Source organism: Lucilia cuprina, chromosome 4 (genome assembly GCF_022045245.1).
Source record: "Lucilia cuprina isolate Lc7/37 chromosome 4, ASM2204524v1, whole genome shotgun sequence".
In the NCBI taxonomy this organism is placed as follows: domain Eukaryota; kingdom Metazoa; phylum Arthropoda; class Insecta; order Diptera; family Calliphoridae; genus Lucilia; species Lucilia cuprina.
Genome location: NC_060952.1, coordinates 36,566,535 through 36,580,186, shown reverse-complemented (window position 1 = coordinate 36,580,186; position 13,652 = coordinate 36,566,535). Strand labels below are relative to the sequence as shown.

The window sequence follows — 13,652 nt, the reverse complement described above, 5'->3', positions numbered from 1 at the left end:
TTTGTTAATTAGTTAATTAGTTAGTTTGTTAGTTAGTTGCTTAGTTTATTAACTAAATTAAACTATTCCGTTTTTTCACTTTCTTTGCAAATAATTTTATCTTAATTTTCCAACTTCCAGTATCTTTCCGGCTGCACACAATACTTTGCCAACAGTAAGACGGAACAATTAATACCGGCTACACAAAAATCAAAACACCACACACAAAAAGGTCCACTAAAAGATCCCATTATCGATGACTACAATCATTTTCAAAATTTGGATAAAGCATTGGGACGTCTGGGTCTTAGTGAAGCTCAAAAATTGGAAATATATTCGCTGGTAGCCGCTTGCCTACATTTGGGTAATATTTCATTTGAAGAAATACCCGATGATGCCAGAGGAGGCTGTCAAGTGTCAGATTCATCTGAAAAATCATTAACCATTACTTGCCGTTTGTTGGGTGTTGATCCCGATGAACTAAGACAGGCTTTAGTATCACGGGTTATGCAAAGCAAGGGAGGTGGCTTTAAGGGCACTGTTATCATGTAAGTGGGAGTAGTAATATGCCAAAAAAAATATTGTATTTTTATTTCTTGATCATTTTTAGGGTCCCCTTGAAAATCTATGAAGCTTCCAATGCTCGTGATGCTTTAGCTAAAGCCATTTACAGCCGTTTATTCGATCGTATTGTGGCGTTAATCAATCAAAGCATACCCTTCCAAGCTTCCAATTACTATATAGGTGTTCTGGATATAGCCGGTTTTGAATATTTCACCGTCAATTCATTTGAACAATTTTGCATTAATTATTGCAATGAAAAATTGCAGAAATTCTTCAATGACAATATTTTGAAAAATGAACAAGAACTTTATAAACGTGAAGGTTTAAATGTTCCTGAAATCACATTTACCGATAATCAAGATATTATCGAATTAATAGAATCCAAGGGAAATGGTATCTACACTTTACTGGATGAAGAAAGTAAGCTGCCTAAACCCTCAGCGGTACATTTCACCAGTGAGGTGCACAAAGCTTGGTCCAATCATTATCGTTTGGGTTTGCCACGATCCTCAAGACTTAAGGCTCATCGTACTTTAAGGGATGAGGAAGGTTTCTTAGTGCGTCATTTTGCCGGAGCTGTTTGTTATAATACCGAACAGTTTATAGAGAAAAATAATGATGCTTTACATGCTTCCTTAGAGGGTTTAGTTCAGGAATGTGAAAATACTCTACTAAAATCATTATTTCCTTCGGGTAGCAGCAATGCCACTAGAGGTAAACTGAATTTTATCTCAGTTGGCTCGAAATTCAAGACACAATTGGCTGAATTAATGGAAAAATTGGAAAAGAATGTAAGTTTATTGTTTTTAAAGGATAATTATATAAAATAATTTTGCTTTTTGTTTTCTATTATACAGGGTACCAATTTCATACGTTGTATCAAGCCCAATAGCAAAATGATTGATCGTGAATTTGAGGGAGGTTTAGCTTTGGCTCAACTAAAATGTTCTGGCACCATATCCGTTTTAGAGCTTATGGAACATGGTTATCCATCACGTGTACCCTTTGCCGATCTCTATAACATGTATAAATCTCTACTGCCACCCGAATTGGCCAAATTACCAGCACGTACTTTCTGTGAAGCCATGTTACAGTCTTTGAATCTCAGTTCAAGAGATTTTAAATTTGGCATTACTAAAGTATTCTTCCGGCCGGGTAAATTTATAGAATTTGATCGTATCATGAAATCGGACACAGAAAATCTGCTAGCCATTGTGGCTAAGGTTAAGAAATGGTTAATACGTTCCAGATGGGTTAAGTCCACCTTGGGAGCTTTATGTGTTATAAAATGTAAGTTGTTTTGGGGGATATTCGAATGTTTTTTTTTTTTATTAAAACTAAATGTGTTTTAATTCTTTAATTACAGTACGTAATCGCATTAAGTATCGCAATAAATGTGTTTTGATTATGCAGAGCACTGTACGTGGATATTTGGCACGCAAACATCATCGTCCTCGTTATCAGGGTATTTCGAAAATTAATAAAATTCGTTTTAATGCTCAAAAAACTGTCGAAATTGCTGGTGGTCTGAAAAGAGGCCGTGAGGAAATTTTAGCAGAGGTGTCGGATATAAATCGTCAAATTGATGATGCTATACGCAAAATTAAGGTTCCGTTTAGATATGATTTTCAAAAGAATCGAAACTTAAAGAATTTTTTTCGATATTTTATAGGTTAATGATAAAATTACCACCCGAGAAATTGATGGACTTTATACAAATGTCATGGCTAATATGAATAAAATCACTGTGGACTTAAATACTAAACTTAAGGTAAGTTTATAATCTGGTTATTAATCTAAAGTCTTTTAAAAGAACAACTTTTTCTATAGCTAAGGTAATGTTAGGTTAGGTATTCAGGATGCAAAGACGCACATTTGGGTCCTGTTGGTCCCTTTGTGATACATATAAAGATAATAGAGATAAAAGAAAGAGAGTAGGAGGGAGTTTTAGGATTGAGTCATAAAAGAGGTAGAGAATTGAGGAATTGAATGAGTATGGCTTGGTGGTCCTAAATCCAATTACTGTGCCTGATGAAGGCAATCTATCCAGTCTTTGCCTAGATAGTTCTGACAAATCATCATATAGTCGCTTCCCTAAATATTCGAATCGAGTTTCTGCTAGCGCAGGGCATTGACAGACAAGATGTTCAAAAGATTCTTCCTCCTCTTCACCTTGACAACTTCTACAGAAGTCGTTGTGACTTCTTGTATGGTTTTCAAATAAGCCATGTCTCCTGATTACAGCAACAATGTTACTGATGTGAGGACGGTTTAGTTGCAGAAGATATGACGTGTGTTTACTGTCCAAACTTGACTATATCTTCCTAGTGTTGATACATTGGTTGGTTCATTACGCCATCTTTTCTGAGAGAGTTTATAAAACTTTCCATCTATTTGGTTTTTTCATGCAAAAGATTTCTATATCCCTATCGGACATTGAGGATCCTATTTTCGCTAGTTCATCAGCAATACAGTTGCCAATCAAACCCCCGCCATCCTTTTAAGGATATCCGGCATTCCTGGACCAGTTTAGATGTACTATATATACACCAATCAGGGATTTGATAGCAGCTTGGCTATCAAATATTCTGTAGTACCAGAGCCAAATTGCTGCTCTTTTTATGGCTGATAGTTCAGCCTATAGTGGACTTCAATTATCCAAGTACTAAGATCGCTCTAAATGAGGCACTTTTCTGTAGAAAAGTCTTTTCAAAAGATACACATTTTATAGAAAAAGTCTCTTTGATGGAAACACTTCTCCTGTAGAAAAATTATCTTTAATAGGGACAATTTTTCTTTTGGAAAGGTTTCTTTAACAGAGACACCCTTTTGAAAAGAAATGGTCTGTTTTAAGGAAACACTTTTTCAGTAGAAAATGATGCTTTTTGGATACACTTGTTCTGTAAAAAATTTCACTTTTATGGCCATCATTTTTCTATAGAAAAAGTCTATTTATTGAAGACACTTTTTCTATAGACAAAGTCTCTTTATTGAAGATACTTTTTCTATAGAAAAAATATTTAAATTATTTAATTTCTGTTGAAAAAATGTGTACATAATAATTGTGTTTAAAGAAAAATAATTTTCTATAGAGAACATGTTATTTTATAGAAAAATTCACTTTTAGAGAGAAACTTTTTCTACAGAAAAACTTTCTTTTAGGGAGGCACTTTTTCTATAGAAAAAAATTCTTTATAGACTGTCAAAATGTTTTAACTATAAACTTGTTGCACATATTTACAGGAACAACAGCAAGCCGAAGAGCAAGAACGTTTACGTAAGATTCAAGAAGCTTTGGAAGCAGAACGTCGTGCCAAAGAAGAAGAGGAACGTCGTTATCGTGAAGAAGAAGAAAACAAAAAGCTGTAATTGTTATTTACAATTTAAAAAAATATATAATTTACTTAATAATTAATATTTTCCCCTTATTACTGTTACAGTAAAGCCGAAATGGAAGCCAGACGCAAAGCCGAAGAGGTACAACGTTTACGGCAAGAAGAAGAGGATCGTAAAGCAGCCTTAGCTTTGCAGGCACAATTAGAAAAGGAAGCTCAAGATGATGCCAAATTTAGGCAACAACTAGAGCAAGAACGTAGAGATCATGAATTGGCTTTACGTTTGGCCAATGAAACAAATGGTCAAGTGGAAGACAGTCCACCGGTGATAAGAAAGTAAGTACTTGTTTTATGATTATTTTTAATATATTGATTTATATAATTATTGTATATAGCTTTACAAAAAAATACAACAATTTTAAGCACTTGTGTTTTTGTCCTTATTTTATAAAATAATTGTTAAACAATATTGTAAAATTGTATTTTGTATATTTTTTACTTTTTTCTCTCTATCACCTTAATTCACCATATTCCAAAAAAAAAACAAAACAAAAACAAAATATTACAAAACAAAAAAAATATCCACATTATTTGGTTATTAATTACAACAGTGGTCAAATGGATGCAACTTTAATGGGTCAAAATAAACTTATCAGGTATATACCAAAAACAACAAACATTTTATTTATTCTTTTATAGTTTCTATCTTATAATGAAAAACATAAAAACTAATTTATTTAACTTAAAAAATCTACAAAATGAAAAACAACTTTTAAACTAATTTTTATACAATTTCAACTAATTTCTTTTCTTTTTACCAAAAAAATCTTTTAAATAACATAAACTACATATTTTATAAAAAAAGTTTTACAAGAGGCGTTTCTAATTTTGCCTCTCGTTATTTAAACAATAAGTGAGTTCAGGTTTTTGTCATAAAATTTCACAGATTATTTTTTACGCTAGTTTTAGGATCATTAATAATTTTCTTTTACAATATATTTTATAACATTTTGTTTTAAACATGTAAAAAGTAGTTAGTTGTGTTATTTTAAAAAAGTAGTTTGTTTTAGAAGTATTATTATCAATTGTAAATCACGCCTCACTTTAATTGAGTTTTTTTTTTGTAAAAAAAAACTATTTTTAATTTTATGTATATAATTTTTTAATAAAAACTTGGTTGAGGTTTTTAGTTAATCATTAGAAATCATTGAACATAAATTCGTATTTTTCCAAACATTTCATTATTAATTTTATTTATTATTTATTCGGAAGATCGGAAAATGTTCGTGCCCAACAGCAGGCTTTGGGTAAACAGAAATATGATTTGTCAAAATGGAAATATTCAGAATTACGTGATGCAATTAATACATCCTGTGATATTGAATTGTTAGAGGTAATTTGTAAACATAAAAATACTAACTTCTAATATTATTAACTTCTAATATGGTTTTCCCCATTTTATTTAGGCTTGCCGTCAAGAATTCCATCGTCGTTTGAAGGTCTATCATGCCTGGAAGGCAAAGAATCGTAAACGTACTACCATGGACGAAAACGAAAGAGCTCCAAAAAGTGTCATGGAAGCGGGTAATTTCTATAACTTTTACAAATCTATATATTCTATATTAATACTCATTTACTTTTCCTTTGTTTAGCTTCGAAAGCACCACCACTGGTACAGCCTAAACAAGAAATTACAACTGCCCAACATCGCTATTTCCGTATACCATTTATGAGAGCAAATGCACCTGAAAATAGTAAGTTTTGTTTATGCTTAAGAATGTTTAGAAATATTTAATTTATGTACTATTTAGCTAAACGTGGTCTGTGGTATGCTCATTTTGATGGTCAATGGATTGCCAGGCAAATGGAACTACATGCTGATAAACCACCAATACTTCTAACAGCTGGTAAGTTAATTGTTGTAATAATTGGAAAACATTTTAAGAGAAAAGGTGTTAACAAATGGAATGTTTTTTATAGTCTTTGCTCTGGACAATAGTCTGAACTATAGTCTAGTCTCTACATTGTTCTGCAGGTTGAACTAAACTAGGCTATAATCTGTAATGTTTCCTATATAAAGAAACATTTTCTATAGAAACATTCTCTTTAATAGACGCTTTTTTTATAGAAAATGTCTCTTCAATGGAAACACTTTTTGTATAAAAAAATTCTCTTTAGTGGAGACACTTTTTCTATAGAAAAAGTCTCTTTAGTGAACGCACTTTTTTATACAAAAAGTTTCTTTAATAGAGACAGAAAAGATGTCATTAATAGAGGCACTTTTTCTATAGCAAAAGTCTCTTTAATGGAGACACATTTTCTATAGCAAAAGTCTTTTCAATAGACACAAATTTTCTATAGAAAAAGTATCTTTAATAGACATATATTTTCTATAGAAAAAGTCTCTTTAATAGAGACACTTTTCCTATAGAAAAAGTATCTTTAATAGACACATTATTTCTGTAGAAAAAGTCTCTTTAATATAGACACTTTTTCCATAGAAAAAGTCTCTTTAATATAGACACTTTTTCCATAGAAAAAGTCTCTTTAATAGAGAAACTTTTTCTATAGAAAAAGTCTCATTAATAGAGAAACTTTTTCTATAGAAAAAGTCTCTTTAATAGAGAAACTTTTTCTATAGAAAAAGTCTCTTTAATAGAGACACTTTTTCTATAGAAAAAGTCTCTTTAATAGAGACACTTTTTCTATAGAAAAAGTCTGTTTAATAGAGACACTTTTTCTATAGAAAAAGCCTCTTTAATAGAGCCACTTTTTCTATAGATGAAGTCTCTTAAATAGAGACACTTTTTTTATAGAAAAAGTCTCTTCAATAGAGACACATTTTCTATAGAAAAAGTCTCTTTAATAGAGACACTTTTTCTATAGAAAAAGTCTCTTTAATAGAGACACTTTTTCTATAGGAAAAGTCTCTTTAATAGAGATACTTTTTCTATAGAAAAAGTCTCTTTAACAGAGACACTTTTTCTATAGAAAAAGTCTCTTTAACAGAGACACTTTTTCCATAGACAAGGTCTCTTTAACAGAGACAATTTTTCTACAGAAAAAGTCTCTTTAACAGAGACACTTTTTCTATAGAAAAAGTCTCTTTAACAGAGACACTTTTTCTATAGAAAAAGTCTCTTTAACAGAGACACTTTTTCTATAGAAAAAGTCTCTTTAACAGAGACACTTTTTCTATAGAAAAAGTCTCTTTAACAGAGACACTTTTTCTATAGAAATAATCTCTTTAACAGAGACACTTTTTCTATAGAAAAAGTCTATTTAACAGAGACACTTTTTCTATAGAAAAAGTCTATTTAATAGGGACACTTTTTCTATAGAAAAAGTCTCTTTAATAGAGACACTTTTTCTATAGAAAAAGTCTCTTTAATAGAGACACTTTTTCTATAGAAAAGGTCTCTTTAAAAGAGACACTTTTTCTATAGAAAAGGTCTCTTTAAAAGAAACACTTCTTCTATATAAAAAATACCTGTAGGAAAGACACTTTTTCTACAGAAAAATCTCTGTAATGGACACAATTTTTCATAAAAATATGTTAAAAGAAATACTTCTTATACACAAATCAATATCCCTTTAGTTTCCTACATTTTAACATTTTTTTATTTATTATTTCCATTTCAAGGTATCGATGATATGCAAATGTGCGAATTAAGTTTGGAAGAGACCGGCTTAACGCGTAAACGTGGCGCCGAAATTCTGGAACATGAATTTAATCGTGAATGGGAAAAGCATGGTGGTAAACCATATAAAAATTTAGGTGCTAAATAAATTTAAAAATTATACATACTATCAAACTAAATTAAAACTTTAAAAACAAACTATATTTTATAATTTAAAATTATAAACAAGAGAATAGAAACATATTTGTTTGCAAAATAATAAACGAATCGAAAATATACATCATATTTTTACACTAAATTAAAGAAAGAAAAAAAAAACGGAATATTCATTGGTTATCATCAAGTAGTTAGTATTTCTTATTTTAATTTTTTTTACTAATTATTATTTTTAAATTTTACGTGTGCCTTTACTATGTAGATGAAAACAAAAATTACACTGCAAAAAAATATATGTAGTAAATCCTTTATGGTTTCTGTTTAATTAAATGCAAAAGAAAAAGAAAACAAAGGCATTACAACACACAATAAGTATTTAAATATATTCATAATTACATACATAAATACCTATTATTATTTAAAATAAAATTAATTTAAAAAAATATACAAACAAGGTCATATTTTATTTTTATTAACAGTAATATCAGAAAGGTGAAATAATTGTTTAAACTTTCCAAGAAAATCTTTTAAACAATTTTTTATGAACTCATTTTTAAAATAATATTTTGAATTTTTTTTCTTTCTGGTTTTTCAATTGGTCTATGGAAAGATTTATTTAAATAACTAAAATCAAAACATGATCAAAGAACATAGAATTTAATTATGAAAAATTAAAAACAAATATAAAATTTTATAACAAATTTAAAATGATAAAATAAATAAATGTACATATTGTTTTTGGAGTTTACTTTAATAATAGTTAAATTATTATAAATAACAAACATAACAAATAAAACGAATATTGCAAAACTATATAAAACTTCATAGCTACGATTTTTAATATCTAAGTTGGCATCACATACATTTTTTTCGCACATGGCAACACAAAATTTGGCAACACTAAATTCTTTATTACTTTTTCAAACGATACGGCAACACCTAAAATCCCAACGAACGAATTACCATTACATTAAATAAAAGCAAATTTTCTGCTAAAAACAAAAAATTCAAAACACTTTTAAAAACTACAACATGTTTCCCTTGTACTGTAATCAATGTTTTCGTCGTCAAAAATATGAAACATCATTACAACTCTTCGTTTCACGTTGTGGTCATATAATCTGTAATAATTGTGCCCAAGAAAATTGTTGCATTTGTGGACGCCCCTTTAAGGCAGTAGCCATCAATAAGGAAATGCCACAATCAATGTCAGGATATTTTTCCAGTCCTATGACTCAATATCAACACTTTAAGAAAACACTGAAATTTCATCATGAACAACAGCAACGTCTGGTCATGCATATGTGTCGTACGATTGCCGAAGAAGATAAAAAATCAAAAAGTGAGTTAGAAGCTCTGGGCAAAGTAGATGATTCAATTATGCGTCAAATTGAACATGAACGTGAAAGAATACGTAAATTACGCGAATATATAGAGTATCATGAGAGACGTTTGGAACAGGCTCGTTACATGTCGCCTCCAATTTCATCTCAACCTCGTCCCAGATATCCACAAAGGGTACTTGGTATGGAAGCTGCGATCACTAAAACGGCTAATAAAAATGTTGCTAAGCGTTTTTCACAACCCATAAGACCGAATTTAGTTTTTCCCCAAAGTCCCACCGTAAGTGATACCAATAATAGCAGTTCGGTAACTACAGAAGAAACGAATGTGATAAAACCGAGCGTTAAAAAGCAAAGAACTCCACCGGCATTATTGCCATTGTCTCAACACAAAATGTCGGATACTGAATTTTCATTTAATTTATTAGAATAATAAGACCAATTATAGTTTATCTATGATTCATTGTTTTTTGTTGTTTTTCTGATTAAACTTAGCTAATATATTACAAATACAAAAAAAAATTTTTTTTTTGAGAAAAAAATATTTGCAATGCCTTTTTATTATTTCATTACAAGGAACATTCTAAAAATAGCCCATGATTAAAAAATTTATATACAGAGAGCATCTGATTTCAATAATGTATATAACAGGTATGTAATGTGATTTCTGCCTTAAGATTTCCGACATCACCATGTTTGTAAATAATTCTTTTCATTTTTACTTTTCTCCTTATAGCAATAAATCTTTTAATTATTTGGTCCATTACATGCCCGAATTAAAAAAGTTTTCATCTTTAATACTAATTTTTTTTATGTTGTAAATTAATATTTGTACAGTAATTAAGTATTTTAAACCAATTACTAAGTCATGTTATTCAAATATAGTTATTAAAATTGTTAGCCTCATTTCAAAAAATCTACAACCTCTTCCAATTCACGCTGTCTTGCCTGTTTCTGGGCCCATCTAGATTCGGCCACCTTAACACTGACTACCCAGCGATCATGCGCCAAACGAATGCCACAGCTACCTCCAGTATCCGGTGTTATAGTTGGCATTTTGGAACCTTGACTTCCACCCAAATAATAAGTGGCATCAGAACGTAAATGACGTCTTCGGGCAGGACACAATTTACCACCTTTAGGAAAAGGTGGTTCTTGCAAATATGCCTTCAGACAACCCTGATGGAATAAATGACCACAGTAGACTCTTTCCACATAGTCATCTTTATTGTCGTCCATTTCCAAATCTTTTGGTTCAGGTGGTAGCACCAAACGTTGACAAATAGGACAAATTTCACTATGAAAAGCCAAAGTAGCCTCAAGACAAAATTTTAAAGCTCTATATAGTGAAGGAACTGGTTGAAAGTCTGCTAAGGTTTTTCCTTTAGGCATACGCAAAGGCGGCTCCACACATTGTCGGGCTATTTCCCGCGATTGTCCATTAAGATAGCGCAATAAAACTGCCGGTAGATTAGTTTGTTGCTCTTGCAAGTCTATACAATGCCTAGGATAATCTTGAGGCACAATGGCCTTAACACGATAATAGTATTCACCTCCCTTGGCTGTGAAATGAACCGTTGAAGACTTTTGTTTGATCTTTAACTGGTCCGCAGATGCATTGGAACCCAAATCCTTGCGCAATTGTTGAATTTCATCAAAACATACACACAAGGCGTTATCTTTAACATATTGCTGTAGAAATTGTAAGACTTTAATGCAATGAGGTTTACCCAAATACTCTTGGCACTGTTTTTCACACAAACCCGTCAAACCTTGCAAGAACTTTTCGGATAAAGTTTTACTTTTTAGCTCTACTAAGATTGTTCGTTTTGGATAGTCTTCGGGAAATCGTAAACACACCGTAAATTGACGATAGTTTTGATTCTCTTGTATGTCCACACGCACCAAAGGGGCTGGAGCAGCTGAAGTGCAAGCAATTATTTTTGAGTTGGGCACAACATTTTCACACAATTTTCGTATTTCATCAATTTCAAATTCAATAATGCTCATAATCTGTTGGAAATGAGACGGTTTTAATATTATAACAGTTATTTTTAATTATTTTCCGGACTTTGCAATGTTTTTATGAATTTTTTAGAAGAAAACAAAAAATGACATTATTTGCCGCAGATAAATATGTCCAAAGTGAATTCACTAAAGTATCTGTAGAGTGTATATATTATTATAGAATTTGAACAGTAAACTGTCAATTTACCTATATAAAAAGTGTTGACCAGAATGGTTTGCTGTCAAAATTTACATTAATGTATTACCCTGTTACTACCACATCTTTTAATTTCTTTTAGTATTGCTGATGTGGCAACTTCAAAATCGATTTAATGATTGGCAATACGGTTTTGGTTTTTTTTAATAATAAAGTAAACTTACAAAAAAAGAAAGATAAATTACAAGTAACATTATAAATGTTGTTTTATTTGATTAAATAATAAATTTATTTCATTTAAAACTTCACCTAATTTTTGCAATACCGGCATCTCTTTTATTTTGTTGACACGAAATATTTTTTACATCTGGCCACTCTCATCGTTCATTTGACAGTTTGTTGTTGTGCAAAAATTCAATTTGTCAACAGTGTAGCCACGTTGTGTGATTCACGTACTCGATTGAGAAGAATTGTGTTTTAATTCTATTGCAATTCTTGATTTCATCATCTAAATAAAATGGTCTTGGATTTGGATCTCTTCCGTAGCGACAAGGGTGGAAATCCCGATGCTGTACGCAAAAATCAGGAACTACGCTTTAAGGATGTGGGCCTGGTGGAGACCGTCATCAGCCAAGACACAGAGTGGCGTCAAAGACGTCACCGTGCCGACAACCTGAACAAGGTGAAAAATGTCTGCAGCAAAGTGATTGGTGAAAAAATGAAAAAGAAGGAACCACAAGGTGATGAAGCTGCCGAAGTACCGGCTGAAGTGCAACAAGAATTGACAGAATTGAATGCTGAAAAACTGGGCGCTCTAACCGTGAATCAAATTAAAAAAGTTCGTGTGCTCATCGATCAGGCTATGGTCGAAAACGAGAGACTTTTGGGAGAAGCCGAACAGAAACGTAATACAGCCTTGCGTGAGGTGGGTAATCATTTGCATGAATCTGTACCCGTTTCCAACGATGAGGAAGAGAACAAGGTGGAGCGTACTTATGGTGATTGTACCAAAAAGGGCAAATACTCTCATGTTGATTTGATTGTAATGATTGATGGCATGAACGGTGAAAAAGGTACAGTAGTATCGGGTGGTCGTGGTTATTTCTTGACAGGTGCTGCTGTATTCTTGGAGCAAGCTTTGATTCAACACGCCTTGCATTTGTTGTATGCTAAAAATTATACTCCTTTGTATACCCCCTTCTTTATGCGCAAAGAAGTTATGCAAGAAGTAGCCCAATTGTCACAGTTCGATGAAGAACTCTACAAAGTTGTGGGCAAAGGCAGCGAAAAAGCTGAAGAAGGTGGTGTTGATGAAAAGTATTTGATTGCTACCTCTGAACAACCTATTGCTGCCTATCACCGTGATGAATGGTTGCCCGAAGCTTCATTGCCCATCAAATATGCTGGTCTCTCTACATGTTTCCGTCAGGAAGTTGGTTCTCATGGCCGTGATACTCGTGGCATTTTCCGTGTCCATCAATTCGAGAAAATCGAACAATTCGTACTCACCTCTCCCCACGATAACAAGTCATGGGAAATGATGGATGAAATGATTAACAATGCTGAAACCTTCTGCCAATCTTTGGAAATCCCATATCGAATTGTTAACATCGTTTCAGGAGCTCTTAATCATGCTGCTTCCAAGAAATTGGATTTGGAGGCATGGTTTGCCGGCAGTGCCGCCTTCCGTGAATTGGTTTCATGTTCCAATTGTTTGGACTACCAAGCTAGACGTTTGTTAGTGCGTTATGGTCAAACCAAGAAAATGAATGCTGCCGTCGACTACGTCCATATGTTGAACGCCACTATGTGCGCCACTACTCGTGTCATCTGTGCCATTTTGGAAACACATCAAACTGAGACTGGTGTCAAGGTGCCAGAACCTCTTAAGAAATATATGCCTGAAAAATTCCGTGATGAAATTCCTTTCGTTAAACCAGCACCGATTGACGTAGAAGCAGCTGCTGCCGCCAATGCTAAAAAGCCTGGCAAGGGTAAAAAGGATGCTGCTGCTTAAGCTTAACGACTCAGCATATGAACACAGTATAATTTAGGTTATAAATTGAATGTAATTGCATTTTTTTACTTACGCTTATTAGTGCAGAAGATTGGTGGTTGGTTGGAAAGACCTATTTCTTATTTAGTGTTTTCTTTTTTTTAATTTACATAAATAATTTTCAAAATTCTCTGAGCATTTAAATAGTGATTATTAATAAAACAAAGATCCTCAAAATAAGGAAGACAACAACACAAAGTCGTATTGAATTCTTTAAGGTGGAAAATATAATTAAAGGTAACTATATGGAAATATTTTCCAAAAACTCTGATTAATAACTGAATTCAGTTCGCTACAAGGGTTTAAAGTAAATATCAATTATTTTTCTCAAAAAAATTTTTAACTAAAACTTTTAGTAATTACTTTGAAAAACGTCGGTCCTTACAAATAATCATCTATATATATATATATATA

At 32.0% G+C, this 13,652-nt stretch overlaps 4 protein-coding genes across 7 annotated transcripts in view; 3 read left to right on the top strand and 1 right to left on the bottom strand.

Moving 5' to 3' along the window:
• Window positions 1-8,005, top strand: part of LOC111679494 (myosin heavy chain 95F) — an 85,560-nt gene extending 77,555 nt beyond the window's left edge. For 2 of the 4 annotated variants that reach the window (XM_046948415.1, XM_023441071.2), the window contains 14 exons: window positions 121-527; window positions 590-1,334; window positions 1,401-1,833; window positions 1,910-2,151; window positions 2,216-2,314; window positions 3,787-3,908; window positions 3,984-4,214; window positions 4,490-4,534; window positions 4,744-4,791; window positions 5,151-5,271; window positions 5,345-5,462; window positions 5,531-5,632; window positions 5,690-5,785; window positions 7,522-8,005. In XM_046948415.1, coding sequence (XP_046804371.1) covers window positions 121-527; window positions 590-1,334; window positions 1,401-1,833; window positions 1,910-2,151; window positions 2,216-2,314; window positions 3,787-3,908; window positions 3,984-4,214; window positions 4,490-4,534; window positions 4,744-4,791; window positions 5,151-5,271; window positions 5,345-5,462; window positions 5,531-5,632; window positions 5,690-5,785; window positions 7,522-7,667 — 2,955 coding nt within the window. In that variant the 3' untranslated portion in view covers window positions 7,668-8,005. The remainder of the gene's footprint in view (window positions 1-120; window positions 528-589; window positions 1,335-1,400; window positions 1,834-1,909; window positions 2,152-2,215; window positions 2,315-3,786; window positions 3,909-3,983; window positions 4,215-4,489; window positions 4,535-4,743; window positions 4,792-5,150; window positions 5,272-5,344; window positions 5,463-5,530; window positions 5,633-5,689; window positions 5,786-7,521) is intronic. The other 2 variants (XM_023441073.2, XM_046948416.1) reach the window with 2 other exon arrangements.
• A 579-nt stretch (window positions 8,006-8,584) lies between these two features.
• On the top strand, window positions 8,585-9,562 carry LOC111679496 (RING finger protein narya-like). Its single transcript, XM_023441074.2, has one exon. The coding sequence runs from the start codon at window positions 8,708-8,710 to the stop codon at window positions 9,449-9,451; it is 744 nt and encodes a 247-aa protein (XP_023296842.2). The 5' UTR covers window positions 8,585-8,707; the 3' UTR covers window positions 9,452-9,562.
• Window positions 9,424-11,176, bottom strand: LOC111679501. The gene has a single exon (XM_023441081.2). The coding sequence runs from the start codon at window positions 11,026-11,028 to the stop codon at window positions 9,922-9,924; it is 1,107 nt and encodes a 368-aa protein (XP_023296849.2). The 5' UTR covers window positions 11,029-11,176; the 3' UTR covers window positions 9,424-9,921.
• A 409-nt stretch (window positions 11,177-11,585) lies between these two features.
• LOC111679497 (serine--tRNA ligase, cytoplasmic) lies at window positions 11,586-13,436 on the top strand. Its single transcript, XM_023441075.2, has one exon. It carries the CDS (start codon window positions 11,700-11,702, stop codon window positions 13,197-13,199), a length of 1,500 nt encoding a protein of 499 aa, XP_023296843.2. The 5' UTR covers window positions 11,586-11,699; the 3' UTR covers window positions 13,200-13,436.
• Window positions 13,437-13,652: the final 216 nt, after the last annotated feature.

Bases quoted from the DNA above. Each gene is read 5' to 3' on its own strand.
- LOC111679496 (XM_023441074.2), top strand. From the start codon at position 8,708: ATGTTTCCCTTGTACTGTAATCAATGTTTTCGTCGTCAAAAATATGAA.
- LOC111679501 (XM_023441081.2), bottom strand. From the start codon at position 11,028: ATGAGCATTATTGAATTTGAAATTGATGAAATACGAAAATTGTGTGAA.
- LOC111679497 (XM_023441075.2), top strand. From the start codon at position 11,700: ATGGTCTTGGATTTGGATCTCTTCCGTAGCGACAAGGGTGGAAATCCC.